The sequence below is a fragment of the Solanum stenotomum genome, unplaced genomic scaffold (assembly GCF_019186545.1).
Source record: "Solanum stenotomum isolate F172 unplaced genomic scaffold, ASM1918654v1 scaffold26733, whole genome shotgun sequence".
Lineage (NCBI taxonomy): Eukaryota > Viridiplantae > Streptophyta > Magnoliopsida > Solanales > Solanaceae > Solanum > Solanum stenotomum.
In genome coordinates this window covers 9,218-26,366 of record NW_026029157.1, presented here as the reverse complement: position 1 = coordinate 26,366, position 17,149 = coordinate 9,218, and the positions used below count along the sequence as shown (strand labels likewise).

At 34.9% G+C, this 17,149-nt stretch overlaps 3 protein-coding genes and 1 pseudogene across 3 annotated transcripts; all 4 read left to right on the top strand.

Annotated features, from left to right (window-relative positions):
* Window positions 1-276: 276 nt before the first annotated feature.
* LOC125851526 (probable leucine-rich repeat receptor-like protein kinase At1g35710) lies at window positions 277-5,216 on the top strand. The gene is made up of 4 exons (XM_049531304.1): window positions 277-474; window positions 3,969-4,161; window positions 4,334-5,110; window positions 5,152-5,216. Exons 1-4 carry the CDS (start codon window positions 277-279, stop codon window positions 5,214-5,216), a joined length of 1,233 nt encoding a protein of 410 aa, XP_049387261.1.
* LOC125851521 (MDIS1-interacting receptor like kinase 2-like) lies at window positions 5,041-7,503 on the top strand. The gene is made up of 2 exons (XM_049531300.1): window positions 5,041-6,892; window positions 7,019-7,503. The coding sequence occupies exons 1-2, from the start codon at window positions 5,233-5,235 to the stop codon at window positions 7,339-7,341; spliced, it is 1,983 nt and encodes a 660-aa protein (XP_049387257.1). The 5' UTR covers window positions 5,041-5,232; the 3' UTR covers window positions 7,342-7,503.
* Window positions 7,504-9,235: 1,732 nt separating this feature from the next.
* LOC125851520 (probable leucine-rich repeat receptor-like protein kinase At1g35710) lies at window positions 9,236-13,016 on the top strand. Its single transcript, XM_049531299.1, has 2 exons — window positions 9,236-12,412; window positions 12,536-13,016. The coding sequence occupies exons 1-2, from the start codon at window positions 9,298-9,300 to the stop codon at window positions 12,886-12,888; spliced, it is 3,468 nt and encodes a 1,155-aa protein (XP_049387256.1). The 5' UTR covers window positions 9,236-9,297; the 3' UTR covers window positions 12,889-13,016.
* A 401-nt stretch (window positions 13,017-13,417) lies between these two features.
* LOC125851522 (sugar transport protein 5-like) lies at window positions 13,418-16,194 on the top strand (annotated as a pseudogene).
* Window positions 16,195-17,149: the final 955 nt, after the last annotated feature.

The window sequence follows — 17,149 nt, the reverse complement described above, 5'->3', positions numbered from 1 at the left end:
ATTCTTCTCATCATCTGCTGGTGCTGAGAAAGAAATGTGTATTGTGTATACGACAGTGAGTTTTTAACAGCCTTCACTATACATCACAGACTTTTGACTTCTTCTTCTTGGGCCTGCGAAGATGATATCCTTCCCACTAATTCTACTATAATTCCAACAACTATAAGCTTGGTCAATTGGCTTGAAATGTAATCACCAACCATGTTTTCATTGACTCTCAAGTCTTTCTAATTCATCAGTAACTAAAACAAACAGCTGAAAACTTTAGCCTTCAAGATGGTTCCCAGAATGTTTTCTTTCCTTCAGTTTTTCACTCTCTTCGCAGTTACTCTTGCTTCCACTGAGGAAACAACTGCTCTCCTCAAATGGAAATCAACTTTTCTAAAGCAGAACAATAATTCCTTATTGACTTCTTGGACAATAAGTACTGATGCGTGTAGGGATTGGTATGGAGTTATATGTTTTAATGGTAGGGTAAACAGGTTGAATATTACAAATGCTAGTGTCAATGGCGCACTCTATGATTTTCCATTTTCATCTCTCACTTCTCTTGAATATGTTGATCTTAGCATCAACCACCTCTATGGTATCATCCCCTCTGCAATAGGAAACCTCACTAATCTTGTCTATCTTGACTTGTCGGCTAATCAGTTTTCAGGCACAATCCCAACACAAATCGGATCACTAACAAAACTTGAGACCCTCTACATCTTTGAANATTTTATTTTTTTTTAGTTCTAAAATGGACGTGTAAAGTATTTAATTAGTTGGCAGCCATTGAGTGGCTCACTAATACACGTGGAAGCGTTTGCATTTCACGCTCTTTGGCTCCAAAAATCGCGTGTTTATTTACTAAAAGGTTGGATAGTTAAAGTGCTTGTTTGTGCACTATGAAAGTTGGAGGTCAAAGTTAAAATTTGAAGCCAAGTTTAAGGTTCAATATATGTATTATCCCTAACAAATAACTTTCATGGGGCGTAAAGTATATATTTTTATGTCATAACATTCTATTGCATTGACTTAAGAACTTATGTCCTCTAAGCATAAGTTGGGAGTAGGGGTGTTCACTGGTCCGTTTGGATCGGTTATTGGTCAAAATTGAAATTAAACCAACTTAATCGGTTTTAAAATTATCAAAACCAAACTGAACTAAACATAATATACATTTATCGATTTGGTGGTTATCAGTTTCGGTTTGGTTCGGTTATTAACCATACACAAAAATAAAAGAAACAATTCATTCAAAATGTGAAAAAAAGTGACAACGACAATCCATCCAAAACGAAATATAGTTAGAATGACTGAAATTTTGAACTTTCGATCACTGAATTTACTATGAATAAAGCTTTAAAATTCACTATATTGGCCTAAAAGGAAGAGACAATAACATTTTTAGTCCCACAAAGAATTGTCATAGACACTCATATACATGAAATTAATAAGATAAATGTTCTCATCTTGCGCATTTTTGCTTTCAATAAGTAAATTATAAAGAAATTTTAATGAAAACACATATAAGATCTTTAAAATTGTTTATAAAAATAATATATTAAGTATGTATATAATTCATTGGGTTCCGTTATTTCTTCCATTTTTTTGAAATCATAACCAAATTAAATACTATCGATTTTCAAAAATCTAAAATCAAACCAAATAAAATCGATTTTATTTTATCGATTTAGTTCGATTTATATCCAAACCATGAACACCCCTAGTTGGGAGTATTACTAAAAAGGGTAAAGGGTCAAATATGCCCCTAAACTATTCGAAAAGGTCTAGATATACCATCCGTTTAAAGTTTGGTTCACTCGTGCCCTCGCCGTCCAACTTTTCGTCTAGATATGCCCTTATGGGCGTTAGTTGGTCTGCTGGACATATCCAGCTCATTTTCCATTTCTTTAAATGCCACATGGAATTGTCTTGTCATTTTGACTTTACCACATGACATTTATATGAAAATGAAAAAGGATCAATTATTCCCCTAAAAAATTCGAACCCATAAACACCTAATCCAACCCATAAATCAACCCCACTTTTAAATAAACTACCCGACCCATTTTCAACAGTTTTATTTAAGTTTTTATTTTTTTGGTAAATCCCGAAAATGAGTAATTGATTAATAAAAAATAGAAAAAATATGAAAAAAATATAAAATTAATGCCAAAAATTCACAAATAAATATTGTAACCTTAAATTCAACAATTTCAACAATTTTTTTTAAATTTTTATTCTTTTAGTAAATCCCGAAAATGAGTAATTGATTAACAAAAAATATGAAAAAATATAAAATTAACGCCAAAAAAATCACAAATAAATATAGTAAACTTAAATTCAAAAATTTCAACAATTTTTGATTTTTTTTTTTGGCAAATCCCGAAAATGAGTAATTTATTAATAAGAAATAGGAAAAATATGAAAAAATATATAAAATTTACAAAAATTCACAAAAAAATACAGTAACCTTAAATTCAATAATTTCAACAATTTTTTTTAAATTTTTATTCTTTTAGTAAATCCCAAAAATGACTAATTGATTGATAACAAATAGGAAAAATATGAAAAAAATAAATTGTTTATGGGTTCCTAACAATTTAATTATTCATTCGAACCCATAAACACCTAAATGAAAAAAATAATTGAGAATGAAAAATTTGAACCCATAAACACCTAAATGAAAATGGCATTTGTATATTTTTTTTCATATTTTTCCTATTTTTTATTAATAAATTACTCATTTTCGGGATTTGCCGAAAAAAATAAAAATTAAAAAAAATTGTTGAAATTTTTGAATTTAAGGTTACTATATTTATTTGTGATTTTTTGGCGTTAATTTTATATTTTTTACATATTTTTCATATTTTTTATTAATCAATTACTCATTTTCGGGATTTACCGAAAAAAAAAATATTTAAAAAAATTGTTGAAATTGTTGAATTTAAGGTTATCATCAATGGATCCACTTCCACCTACTCATGTAAGGCTAGCTAAACAATCTCTGATATGTAAGGTGTCTTTGTATGGAAATGAATAACCTTTGATACCAAGTGGTTGTGTAAGTAGTATAATGATTAATCATCCAAAATAAATCAAACAAATTTTGCTATATCAAGTTTTTAAATTGTGATGTTTTGACCAGTGGACTGATCTTGCTTTCTTTAACCATTTGGTATTCGGAACTCGTGATCTGATTGATTTGTATCCGTGTAAAATAGAATCCATTTAAGAGGAAACACTGTAGGGAAGTTTCGGCACGTATCATTGTCAGTCCACTTGGATTAGACTTAACTAAAGTTCAAATTGCTGCACATTTTATTGCTTTCCTACTGTTGTAGAACCTATGCAGTAGCACGAGCTTGATGATTTACTAGTCTTTGGCTGACTGTAGAAAATTACTTATAGGAAGGAATAATTGCTTCAAGGTAAGTGACAGAGTCACTATTGTTTGTAAGGATAAGTTCACCTTTTCCTCTTGTAATTTCTGGTTATTTAAAACCGGCTAAAATAGTCATTAGTGAAGACTGGCATGAATGTGCACTTTTGGTCGACGATGGAATAAATAAGCCCAACTATTAACGGATGGCATGACTGAGCCATTTCTGAAAGTTGATGGCATATATGATCTGTTTTCAAGGAACAGAGATATTATTTGGAGGAGTTTGTGTTTTCTGTGACTTTTTCTTCTAAAATAATAACTCTTGAGAGATTTTTCCAATATAATTATTCCCCACAACTGTAAGATTGAACAATCCAACCACCTTTTCCATTGTATTTACTTCCATGAGTAGTGAGATATTAAATGTAATTGCCTCAGCAAGACATTAAATGATTCATTACAAATATATAAAGAACTTTATCCTGCACAAGTTCTTCACAACCAAAACAATCCGTTAGCCTTCGACATGGTTCCCAGAGTATTTTATCTCCTGCCTCTCTTATATCACTTCACAATTACTTTTGCTTCCATTTAGGAAGCAGCTGCTCTTCTAAAATGGAAAGCAACTTTCCAAAACCAGAATAATTCCTTATTGACTTCTTGGACACTAAGTCATCCTGCTGCTGCCAAGAATTCTTCCAGCCATGATCCATGCAGGGACTGGTATGGAGTTAATTGCTTTAATGGTCGGATAAACAGGTTGAATATTTCAAATTCTGGTGTCATTGGTACACTCCATGATTTTCCATTTTCATCTCTACTTTTTCTTGANGTCACTTGAGAGTTTAAGCTTATACCGAAACAATCTTTCTGGCCCGATTCCAAAAGCTTTAGGTGACTTAACTGAGCTCACAATTTTGTACCTTTATTCTAACCAACTTTCTGGTCCCATTCCTGCAGAAATAGGAAAACTTACCAGCCTTATAGAAGTGGATCTTGATACAAACCAGTTAACAGGTCATATTCCTCCGGAAATAGGCAACTTGATTAATGCAAAAATATTCTATGCTTTTTCCAATGAATTGTCTGGTCCCATTCCTGCAGAAATAGGGAAGATGAAGTCACTTGAGAGTTTAAGCTTATACCGAAACAATCTTTCTGGCCCGATTCCAAAAGCTTTAGGTGACTTAACTGAGCTCACAATTTTGTACCTTTATTCTAACCAACTTTCTGGTCCCATTCCTGCAGAAATAGGAAAACTTACCAGCCTTATAGAAGTGGATCTTGATACAAACCAGTTAACAGGTCATATTCCTCCGGAAATAGGCAACTTGATTAATGCAAAAATATTCTATGCTTTTTCCAATGAATTGTCTGGCCCCATTCCTGCAGAAATAGGGAAGATGAAGTCACTTGAGAGTTTAAGCTTATACCGAAACAATCTTTCTGGCCCGATTCCAAAAGCTTTAGGTGACTTAACTGAGCTCACAATTTTGTACCTTTATTCTAACCAACTTTCTGGTCCCATTCCTGCAGAAATAGGAAAACTTACCAGCCTTATAGAAGTGGATCTTGATACAAACCAGTTAACAGGTCATATTCCTCCGGAAATAGGCAACTTGATTAATGCAAAAACATTCTATGCTTTTTCCAATGAATTGTCTGGTCCCATTCCTAGTGAGTTGGGGAATCTGAATAACCTCAATGATCTGGCTTTATCCGAAAATCAACTTACTGGTTCAGTTCCTACTACATTTGGCAATTTGAGAAACTTGCAGACACTGAATCTCCATACCAACAAACTATCTGGTTCCATTCCAAAAGAACTTGCATATTTGGATAACTTGCGAGTTCTAACAATGACTAAAAATCAGCTTTCAGGCCATTTGCCTGAGCATCTTTGTCAAGGTGGGAAACTTGAGAGGTTCACGGTGACTAGCAACAAGCTGACAGGGCCAATACCAAGAAGCTTGAGCAACTGCTCAAGTTTTAAATGGGTTCGCTTTAATAACAACAGTTTCGTTGGAAACTTATCCGAAGCTTTTGGAATCTATCCAGAGCTTCAGTTCATTGATTTGAGCGACAATAATTTTCATGGTGAACTCAGCAGCAACTGGGGGAAATGCGAAAATTTGATTGATCTGCGTGTAGCCAGAAATAACATTAGTGGTAGCATACCACCAGAGATTGGAAACGTCCAAGGGCTTCTTGGACTTGATCTTTCATCGAATCATTTGCTTGGGAAGATTCCAAAGGAATTTGGAAGATTAACTTCTCTGGTAAGGCTTTCTGTGCAAAACAACAATATTTCTGGCAATATATCTGAGGAACTTGGGTCACTGACAAAGTTAGAGTCCCTTGATTTATCGGACAACAGATTGAATGGATCAATCCCAACGTGGATAGGAGATTTCGTGCGGTTGTTTCAGTTGAATCTGAGCAACAACAAGTTTGGACAGAAGATTCCAAAGGAGATAGGGAGGATAACTCATCTTACTGTACTTGATTTGAGCCATAATCTTCTTGATGGAGAAATACCTGCTGAGCTAGCCAGTTTGCTGGACTTGTCAAACTTGAATCTTTCCCACAATGGTCTATCTGGGCGCATTCCTAAAGAACTTGAAAGTTTGACTGGTTTGCTGGATGTTGTATTGTCATACAATGATTTGGAAGGTCCAATCCCTAATAATAAAGCTTTTATGAATGCTTTGCTAGAAGGTAATAAAGGTCTTTGCGGCAATGTAACAGGATTCCAGCCCTGCAAAAAGCCATCTTCTGTGGTGAAAAAGCACTCAATAGCAAAGGGACGTAAACTCATCCTCATCACTGTACTTCCTGTTATGGGAGCACTAGTACTGCTCTGTGTTTTCATTGGTGTTCTCTTTATGTGTAATAAAAGGAGGAGAGTTAAAGACGTTGAAAGAAGGGATGGTGATGGTTGGCTTTCGTTATCCATGTTAGATGGAAAGGCATTGTACAGGGATATCTTAAATGCCACAGAGGAGTTTGATGCAAAATTTTGCATTGGGCAAGGAGGACATGGAAGTGTTTACAAGGTAAACCTTCCATTATTAGGAGATATAGCTGTGAAGAGACTTCATTCTTCATTTCAGAATACACATCCCAAAAGCTTCATAAATGAAGTAAGGGCATTGACTAGGATTAAGCACCGGAACATTGTGAACCTCTACGGCTATTGTTCAAAAGCACAACACTCGCTCTTGGTTTACGAGTATGTGGAGAGGGGGAGTTTGTCGAGTATTCTGAGCAATGAAGTTGAGTCCAAGAAATTGGATTGGCTTAAAAGGGTGAATATCATCAAAGGTGTTGCTTTTGCTTTATCTTACATGCACCACGATTGCTCACCTCCAGTTGTTCATCGAGACATATCAAGCAGTAATGTTTTGGTTGATTCTGAGTATGAAGCTCGTGTTTCAGATTTTGGCATAGCGAAGCTTCTCAAACCAAACTCATCCAATTGCATTGCACTTGCAGGAACATATGGCTATGTTGCACCTGGTAAGGTCTAAATTTAATTTCGATTTTATTCAAACTTCGTGAATTATAGCCAAACACTCTATACTGTTTTTATCTCACTTACACATATAAATTGTTATACCATTTTTGGAAATTGTATTGTTTCAGAGCTTGCCTATACAATGAAGGTTACGGAAATGTGTGATGTCTACAGCTTTGGAGTATTAGCATTGGAGATAATCAAAGGAAAGCATCTAGGGGAATATATTACTGTGCTAGCAAATTCATCGACTATACATCATGTGCAGCTTAGTGATTTGCTAGATGAATGCCTTCTATATCCTGAAGATGAAGTAAAGGATGTTTTGGTTTTAATCATCAAGCTAGCAAGCTCTTGTTTGGTTGAAATTCCAAAATCAAGGCCAACAATGCACTTCATCTGTCATAGGTTATCATCAATGGATGCACGTCCACCTACTCATGTAAAGTGATCTATGTAATCCCTGATATAAATGTAAGGTGTCTTTGTATGAAAATGAATAACCTTTGACACCAAGTGGTTGTGAAGTAAGTTATTTGGATGAAAAGGTCCATGACAAAATTATTACTGAGAGTAGTATTGTTGTATTTTCAGGGTGCTTATCTGGTTTGTTGTTTAGAGTGTATAATATAGATGGTTAATGTTTATTGAGCCAAAAAGTAATGAAAACAAGTTTCACATTTGCTAAATACTGATTTCAAGGAATTTCTTTGCATACTTCGTTTAGTTCATAAACAATCTCAACCCGTGAATACTTCTAAAAGATGATTCACACTGCAATGCATGTGAAAGAATGATGTATGTAAATCTAAACTTTAGGGACGCGTATATAGAAAGAAAGCAGGGGGCTTGTCGGGGCTGGGCTGATCTTTCTTGTTTTTAATTTTGTTTATTGGATTTGGGTAATAGGCCCAAATGAGTTATGTACTGAACTTTGTGTTGGTAAAGACAAACACAAAATAAATGTGCACAACAGGGTGATAGCGAAAGAAAACTCAAGTCAAAACTTTTCCTATTTGAACCAAGATAAGACAAAATAATGCAAGAACAAAACAGTTTGGGCAGCAAACAAATCAACCAAGCAAGAAAATAAATCAACACACGAAACACCAAAGTTTAACACTAAAGTTTAACGTGAAAAGCCTTTTCGGTGTGAAGAATAAAAATCACAAGGTCAAAGTTCCACTATGATCAATAAGAGTTACAAAAGTTTTCTCCAAAATAGTCACCAACAAAGTGTCAAACAATGAGCAACACAACTACAAGATAGTACCAAAGACTAGAGAAATAAAAGGAGCACAAACATCAAACCCGCAGCTACTGTTCACGAGCTAAAATGTGGAGCTACAGGAATCCAAATCACCATCTCTCAGTTCCCAATCAAAGATCAAGTTGAAAGGAACAAGCTATCCAAAAATCAGCTCAATCGGTTAAGCAACGAAGCGGAAATCGCGATTTGAAATTGGCTACTAGAGCTTGTGCAAAAATCTGCACTCTCTCACTATTCTCTCTATATGGCAGCTCTTTAACTCTTGTGATTTTCTCAAAATAAGACCTAAAAGAAAATCTTACATATGCACCGTAATATTGGGCTTATGAACAAAAGTAGGCTTTTCAAACCTTGAACTTTTATTTATCTACGTAAGAAGGGAAAAATGCCCAAAACCCCACACTTTGAATAAATAAAAACCAAAAATTTGCCCAAAAAAAAAAGAAAGAATGTTGTATGAAACTAACATCAATAAACATGCACCTTGTAAAATACTGGAGATATTTCGCTTGAGTTACTAGTGAAACAAATTTCTTTGAGTTTCTTCTGCAGTTTTTTAAAAATAGCCCATGGCAGTCATTTCGAATCGAAGCAAATTTATAGAAGTTTAGAATCAGAGTTTTGCTAAGTAGTATTCCCCTGGAGCCAGAAAATGTCAGAAGAAGGGAAATTTTGGTTATTGGCTTTAAGTGTTTCTTGCAAAGATGAAATTTTTTTCTGTCTTTGGAATTCAAAAGTTTGATTTTTTTTTCGTTCTGTTTTATGCAGAGGGTCACCCAGCCAGAATCTGTAGGGTACTCTTTCTCCTAGCATTGGTAATTTGACAAATCTTCACATTATATGTTACATCAAGGAACAGACTTTTGACACCTTCTTGGGCCCGCGATGATGATATTTTGTCTACTATTTCAACAACTGTAAGCTGGGTCAGACGTTTTTTCTTTTTTTTTAACAATTTGAGTACTTTACATATATAAAAGCGGCCCAATTGGGTCAAATTTCAATTAAAAAAAAAAAAGCTGTAAGCTTGGTCAATTGGTTTGAAATGTAATCAGCAACCATGTTTTCATCTAATTATACCTTGCTCAAAGTTCATGAATAACCAAATCAAACAACTGAAACCTTTTAGCATTCAAGATGGTTCCCAGAATATTTTCTTTCCTTCAGCTTTTCACTATCTTCACTGTTACTTTTGCTTCCACTGAGGAATCAGCTGCTCTCCTCAAATGGAAAGCAACTTTCCGAAACCAAAATAATTCCTTATTGGCTTCATGGACACTAAATTCTGCTGGTGCCAAGAATTCTTCAAGAATCCGAGCGGGAAGTTCTGATGCATGTAGGGACTGGTATGGAGTTATATGCTTTAATGGTAGGGTTAATATGTTAAAAATTACAAATGCTGGTGTCATTGGCACACTATATGCTTTTCCGTTCTCATCTCTCCCTTTTCTTGAATACCTTGATCTTAGCATCAACCAGCTCTCTGGCACCATCCCACCAGAAATTGGTAAGCTCACTAATCTTGTCTATCTTGACTTGTCCATCAATCAGATATCGGGCACAATCCCACCACAAATCAGTTCACTAACAAATCTTGAGACCCTCCACATATTTGACAACCATTTAAATGGTTCCATTCCTGGAGAAATAGGTTACCTAAGGTCTCTTACTGAGTTAACTTTGAGTACTAACTTTCTTAGTGGTTCAATTCCTGCTTCATTGGGGGATTTGAAGAAATTGTCTTTTTTGTATCTTTCTGTGAATCACCTTTCTGGCTCCACTCCTGTAGAAATAGGGAAACTTGTTAATCTTGTTGAAGCTGATCTTGGTACAAACCAGTTAACAGGTCATATTCCTTCGGAAATAGGTGACTTAACTTTGCTCAAGACTCTGCACCTTCATACTAACCAACTTTCTGGTCCCATTCCTGCTGAAATAGGAAAGATGAAGTCACTTGAGAATTTAAATTTATGGACGAACAATCTTTCTGATCAAATTCCAAAAATAATTGGTGACCTAGTTGAGCTCAAAACTCTGTACCTTTTCACCAACCACCTTTCTGGTTTCCTTCCTAGTGAATTGGGGAACATGAAGAGCCTCACTGCTTTGGATTTAGCCGATAATCAACTTATTGGTTCAATTCCAAGTGAATGGGGAAACCTGATAAACCTCACTAATCTAGCATTATCCCGTAATCAACTTACTGGTTCCATTCCCGCAGAAATAGGGAAACTAGTCAATCTTGTTGGCGTTGATTTTAATAGTAACCAGTTAACAGGTCATATTCCTCGAGAAATAGGTGACTTGACTAAGCTTAAAACTTTGTACCTTTATACTAACAAACTTTCTGGTCCCATTCCCAGTGATCTGGGGAACCTGAAAAACCTCACTGATCTGCATTTATTCAATAATCAACTTATTGGTACAATTCCTAGTGAGTTGGGGAATTTGAAAAACCTCACTTTGCTGGACTTATCCAGTAATCAACTTACTGGTTCAATTCCTGCTTCATTTGGCAATTTGAGAAACTTGCAATTTCTAGTACTCCAAGCCAACAAATTTTCAGGTTCCATTCTAAAAGAGCTTGTGTATTTGGATAACTTGAGAGCGATGATAATGAGTGAAAATGAGTTCTCAGGCCATTTGCCAGAGCAGCTTTGTCAAGGTGGAAAACTTGAGAACTTCACAGTGTCTAATAACAAACTGACAGGGCTGATACCAAGTAGCTTGAGCAAGTGTTCGAGTTTCAAATGGGTTTGCTTTAATAACAACAGTTTCACTGGGAATTTTTTTGAAGCTTTTGGCATCTATTCAGAGCTTCAGTTCATTGATTTGAGTGATAATAATTTTCACGGTGAACTCAACAGCAACTGGGGAAAATGCAAAAAGTTGATTAATTTGCGCGTAGCCAGAAATAACATTAGTGGTAGCATACCACCAGAGATTGGAAATGTCAAAGGGCTTCTAGGACTTGATCTTTCATCGAATCATTTGATTGGACAGATTCCAAAGGAATTTGGAAAACTAACCTCTCTGGTTAAGCTTTCAGTGCAAAACAACAATATTTCAGGCAATATACCTGAGGAACTTGGGTCACTGACAAAGTTAGAGTCCCTAGATCTATCAGACAACAGATTGAATGGGCCGATCCCAACGTTTATAGGAAATTATCTGCATCTGTTTCACTTGAACCTGAGCAACAACAAATTTGGTCAGAAAATTCCAATTGAGATAGAGAGGATAACTCATCTTAATGTACTTGATTTGAGTCATAATTTTCTTGTTGGAGAAATACCCTCTCATCTAGCCAATTTGAAGGTTTTGGTAAACCTAAATCTTTCCCACAATGAACTCTCTGGCCGCATTCCTGAAGGATTTGAAAGTTCGACTGGTTTGCAGGATGTCGTATTGTCATACAATGAGTTGGAAGGTCCAATCCCTAATAATAAAGCTTTTATCAGTGCCTCATTGGAAGGTAATAAAGGTCTTTGCGGCAATGTAACAGGATATAAGCCTTGTGAACTATCTTCTACGGTGAAGGGACATAAACTCATCCTCATCATTGTGCTTCTTATTATGGGAGCACTAGTACTACTCTTTGCTTTCATTGGTGTCCTCTTTATGTGTCATAAAAGAAGGAGAGTTAGAGACATTGAAATACAGGATGCTGGTTGGCTTTCGATATCCATGTTAGATGGAAAGACATTGTACAGGGATATCTTAAACGCCACAGAGGAGTTTAGTGCAACATTTTGCATAGGGCAAGGAGGACATGGAAGTGTTTACAAGGTAAACCTTCCATCATTAGGGAATATAGCTGTGAAGAGACTTCATTCTTCATTTGAGAACACACATCTCAAAAGCTTCATGAATGAAGTAATGGCATTGACTGGGATTAAGCACCGGAACATTGTGAATCTCTATGGGTATTGTTCGAATAAACAACACTCATTCTTGGTTTATGAGTATGTGGAGAGAGGAAGTTTGTTTAGTATTTTGAGCAATGAAGTTGAGTCAAAGAAATTGGATTGGTTTAAAAGGGTGAATATCATCAAAGGTGTTGCTTTTGCTTTATCTTACATGCACCAGGACTGTTCACCACCGATTGTTCATCGAGACATATCAAGCAGTAATGTTTTGCTTGATTCCAAGTATGAAGCTCATGTTTCAGATTTTGGCATAGCTAAGCTTCTCAAACCAGAATCATCCAATTGCACTGTGCTTGCAGGCACATATGGCTATGTTGCACCAGGTAAGGTCCAATTCTATATCCTTTTTTCTAAACTTTGTGTACTATTGCCCCAAATTCTATATGGTTTTTATTTCATTTACACATTTAAAATGTTAATACTTTTTATGAATTGCATTGTTTCAGAGCTTGCATATACAATGAAGGTTACAGAAATGTGTGATGTCTATAGCTTTGGAGTATTAGCATTGGAGATAATCAAAGGAAAGCATCTTGGTGAATACATTACTTCACTAGTAAATTCATCGACTAAAGATCATGTGCAGTTTAGTGATTTGCTAGATGAACACCTTCCATATCCTGAAGATGAAGTGAAAGAGGTTTTGGTTTTTATCATCAAACTAGCAACCTCATGTTTGCTTGAAAATCCAAAATCAAGGCCTACAATGCACTTCATCTTTCGTAGTTTATCATCAATTGATCCATGTCTACCTACTCATAAGATAAACCCCCATCAAAGCAAGCTATATAATCCCTGATACGTTAGGTGTCTTTGTATAGAAATGAATAACCTTTGTTACTGAGTGGTTGTGAAGTAAGTAGTTTAATAAGAAAGTCCACAATTTAATTTTACTGGTACTAGTATTGTTGTATTGTTAGGGCGCTTGTCTGGTTTCTATACTAGAGTGTATACAATGTAATGTTGAAGGTAACTATTTAATCTCTTAGTGCCAAAAAGTATATTTAAAAAAACTTATATCATGTTTGATAAGTACTGATGTTATAATAGGATAACTTTGCATAATTCTTATAGCTAATGAAAAATCTCAAATAAACATCTCAATAATAAAAAATGTGTACATAAATATGCCTCTTAAAATTATGACTGTATTCCTCTTACCTACCCTTCTCTTTTTCTACTGTGTACTATGTACAAGCTAACATTGAGTTGACAGAAGAGGAAGTTTTACAGCTAAAGCTCACCAAAAATTCCTTAATCATTTCCATTTGTAACAAAGTTTTAAATGTCTGGACTTGTAACTATTTTTTTTCTGGGGGTGTCACATGTTCTGTTTCTATACTCTATTAATTGGTCTTCAACTTCAAGCTACTCTATATATAGACTAATGTTGAAAAATAAAACTTCGTTTTAGATCTCTTCAAGTAGCTGACAATTGAGAAGGGAAAATGGAAATTGGTGGCATGGCTGATGATGGACAAGATAGCGATAACCGCTTTAATGGGAAGATAACATCTGCTGTTGTCATCACTAGCATTGTTGCTGCATCAGGTGGCCTCATTTTCGGATTTGATATTGGAATTTCAGGTTAAGTATGCTTGTTTGTTTTTTCATTTTCCATTATATTAGATTGAATTCCAGTTATTGACGCTGAAACAGCTAGCAATCGTAGGATATGAGAAGAATTAATTGGGCACTGAAAAACTCTTTTTGTTTTGCAATAAAGACTCATGTACACCATCAGGTTACTTTTACCTGTTGTAAGTTGTAACAAGTAACCTGTCTTATTTTCAAGATGACAAGTCCCACATTTTAAAGAGGTTTACTTGTAAATATTGTTCGAGTTACCTGATAGTGTAAAGAATTTCTTACATTGATGGTGTATATAAGTTAAACTATATGATCTCTAAATTTTGCCTAGTATATATAAAAAGTTATGATTAGTCACATACGCGAAATTAACACTAACCATTGGAATGTCTATGTTGTGCAACTTATTGTCACAGAGATTTAATCAATTTAATTTGTACATCAGGTGGAGTGACAACAATGAAGCCATTCCTTGAAAAATTCTTCCCATCAATACTGAAGAAGGCAGCATCTGGTGGTGCTGAAACAAATGTGTATTGTGTATACGACAGTGAAGTTTTAACAGCCTTCACGTCATCACTCTACATTGCTGGCTTGGTTGCATCTCTCGCAGCTGGTTGCCTCACGACAGCCATAGGACGAAGAAACATAATGGTAGTAGGAGGCTGCACTTTCTTTGCTGGTGCACTCATCAATGGTGCTTCTCAAAATATTTTTATGCTCATTTTGGGTCGCATTTTATTAGGCTTTGGTGTCGGCTTTACTAACCAGGTAACAAAACATAGAGTTTAGTAATCTTATACAAATAGTGTGAGAATTATGTATATCACCAGTCATTATTACCGTTAAATTCCTTTTACAGGACATAGATCAAATTGACTTTCTGCATTTGTTTTGTGCATGTATTTGAAGGCTACTCCCGTATACCTGTCAGAAATGGCACCGTCAAAATGGCGTGGTGCATTCAGCACAGGCTTCCAATTCTTCATAGGCCTTGGCGTTCTTATTGCAAATTGCATAAACTATGGCACCTCTAAGCTCAGCTGGGGATGGCGCCTTTCCCTCGGCCTGGCCATAGTCCCAGCCGTGACAATGACCATAGGTGCACTTCTCATTTTTTCCTTTAAATAATATTTCTGTCAGGGTCAATTTGCAAGCACCTCAACTATATCCTCGAGTACCTCTTAGGCAGACTGAAATGTAATCACCTAGCATTTTGTTACTCGACCTTTATTTTGTTAGGCCTAAAGTTAAAGGCTTCAAATATATTTTTTGTGACCAAACCCTTTGGCACAGGTGCACTTGTCATATCCGACACACCAAGCAGCCTAGTTGAGCGAGGAAAAATCGAGCAGGCAAAGCAATCTCTAGCAAAAGTTCGTGGAGCCAATAACAACACTGAAATTGAAGCAGAGTTAGCTGATCTTATTAAGTCTTGTGAAGTTGCAAGAGCTTCAAAGGAAGAGCCTTTTGTGACAATCTTTAAGAGACAACATAGACCTCATTTGGTTATGTCCATTGCCATACCATTTTTCCAGCAAATGAGTGGGATTAATATCATTGCATTCTATGCACCTGTCCTTTTTCAATCGGTGGGTTTAGGAAATAACTCAGCTCTACTTGGTGCTATTATTCTTGGAGTAGTAAACGTTGGGTCTATCTTTGTGTCTACTTGTATTGTTGATCGATTTGGACGGAGATTTCTCTTCATACAGGGCGGAGTACAAATGCTCATCTGCCAGGTACGTGTTTAGCTAATTAGCCAACTGAGACAACTCGCTATATGCAGCCAAATATCGAAGTTAAAACTCGAGTGATGACTGGTTAATGAGTTCATGTTTTTTGCAATCGAAATGCAAGTTAAATTGACTTACAACATGTAACTAGAAAAATAAAATAGATTAGTTTGTATATATAGCTTCAATTATTATGCTAATTACATTTCATTTAATCTTCGTGAAGGTAGCAGTTGCTTGTACACTTGCAGCTTCTATAGGCGAAAACGGAAGCAAACAATATGGTGCCTTAATACTAGCCCTGATGTGCACTTATGCTGCTGGTTTTGGTTGGTCTGGAGTCCTCTAAGTTGGTTTATTCCAAGTGAAATATTTCCAATGAACATTCGATCAACGGGGCAGAGCATAAGTGTGGCCGTGAACTTTGCTACCACATTCGTGTTGTCTCAAACATTCTTAACCATGCTCTGTCACTTCAAATATGGTGCTTTCTTGTTATTTGCTGGTTGGATTTTTGTTATGACCATGTTTATTGTGATGTTCATGCCTGAGACCAAACGCGTCGCCTTAAATTCAATGCATCAAGTGTGGGAGAAGCACTGGTTTTGGAGTAGATATGTTGAGAGATCAGTCCTAGTGCCACAGCAAAGAAGTTGAATTGATTATACCAAATGTTTATATGTATATATGACTGCAGTTGCTTTTGTAAGTTTAAAAAACAGAGGAATTTTAACATAATGGGATCACTGGGTAATAGAAGTTTATATTTAGTACTTTATTAGTGATAAGTCGTTGTATCGATTTGTTTATCTGGTCTTATGGTTTAAAATAATAAAGAAATTTTTGAATCTTTTGGTTGAAAACTAAAATTTTCAAGCTATATTTATGTATACATATTACATAGTTTTTATTAAACAAATTAAATACGATAAAAGTATATAATTAATGAACACACATTAAATTGACTGAAAATTTTGGTGCCTTCATTTGTTTTATTTTTCAGTGAATATATACTTATATATCAAGCTAGATTGTCTACGTGAAATATATCCTATATTTAACATTTTGTACTTATGCATGAGCTTATATTTGGGGGGAGCTGGAAACTGGAGAGTATTGGAAGTTATTTCCTCCGTCTCAATTTAAGTATTTTATTTTTTTAAAAAAAATAAAAAATGTTGATATTCGGCTAACATTGTTTTACTTTTCGTTATGAAATTATATGTTATGTTCTTGAACAATATTTGAATAACTATCTTCTTTATCAAGGGTATTGATTGAACATTCATATATGAACTGAAGTTGAAAATAAGCATTTGACTTTAGATATTTTTATTGAAGTGCGTATAAGGAGTAACTTTAACATATAGCAAACATAAAAATGTGTAAATTCTATATATGTCATATATTATAGTAATATTTTCAAGCTATAGCAGTAGATTTAGACTTTCAAGTTATAACATTAAAAATTTCAGGTTCTAACAAATAATTTTAAAAAAAAAAACTGTTTTCAATAACTGAAAAAAGTTGTTTAAATAAAATAAAGAGATAAAAGAAAAATGAAAAAAAAACGTTTTTTAGTGAAAACATTAATAAACTGAAATTGTGGTGTTAATTTAATTTAAATTTATTGTAGATAATTAATAAATAGCACGAATTAAGGGATTTAAACTAATTAAGATTATTTAGTATCCTTAATTCACTCAAATCAGTTAAAATCAAATAAAAAATCAG